A 243-nucleotide genomic window follows, 5' to 3' on the forward strand; every position below is an offset into this window, starting at 1 on the left:
TGGCAGCCGGCCGGTGGTCCCGCTCCCCGCCGCCCCTTCCCTTCCTTCCCTTCCCGCTCCTACCTGCCGCCGTCCCCGCGGCGACCACCCAGCAGACGGCGAGGAGAAGCCGGCGGCGCGCCGAGGCTCCGCCAGGATCCATGGCTCCGGCGTCCCGGCCGGCCGTAGCGCGGCCCCCGGCTCCCACTTCCCGTCGCGGGGGCCGGGCCAGACGGGAAGAGCCTCGCCGCGGCCCGCCCAGGT

At 79.0% G+C, this 243-nt stretch overlaps 1 protein-coding gene across 1 annotated transcript in view; it reads right to left on the reverse strand.

The window, feature by feature from the left end:
- Positions 1 to 239, reverse strand: part of IL13RA1 (interleukin 13 receptor, alpha 1) — a gene marked incomplete at its 5' end in the record, with an annotated part of 16,609 nt that extends 16,370 nt beyond the window's left edge. The window contains 2 exon segments of the mRNA XM_010572552.1: positions 58 to 166; positions 168 to 239. Of these exon segments, the coding sequence (XP_010570854.1) occupies positions 58 to 166; positions 168 to 239 (181 nt within the window).
- Between the last annotated feature and the right edge of the window lie 4 nt (positions 240 to 243).

The sequence above is a fragment of the Haliaeetus leucocephalus genome, unplaced genomic scaffold (assembly GCF_000737465.1).
Source record: "Haliaeetus leucocephalus isolate CR32 unplaced genomic scaffold, Haliaeetus_leucocephalus-4.0 Scaffold340, whole genome shotgun sequence".
NCBI lineage: Eukaryota > Metazoa > Chordata > Aves > Accipitriformes > Accipitridae > Haliaeetus > Haliaeetus leucocephalus.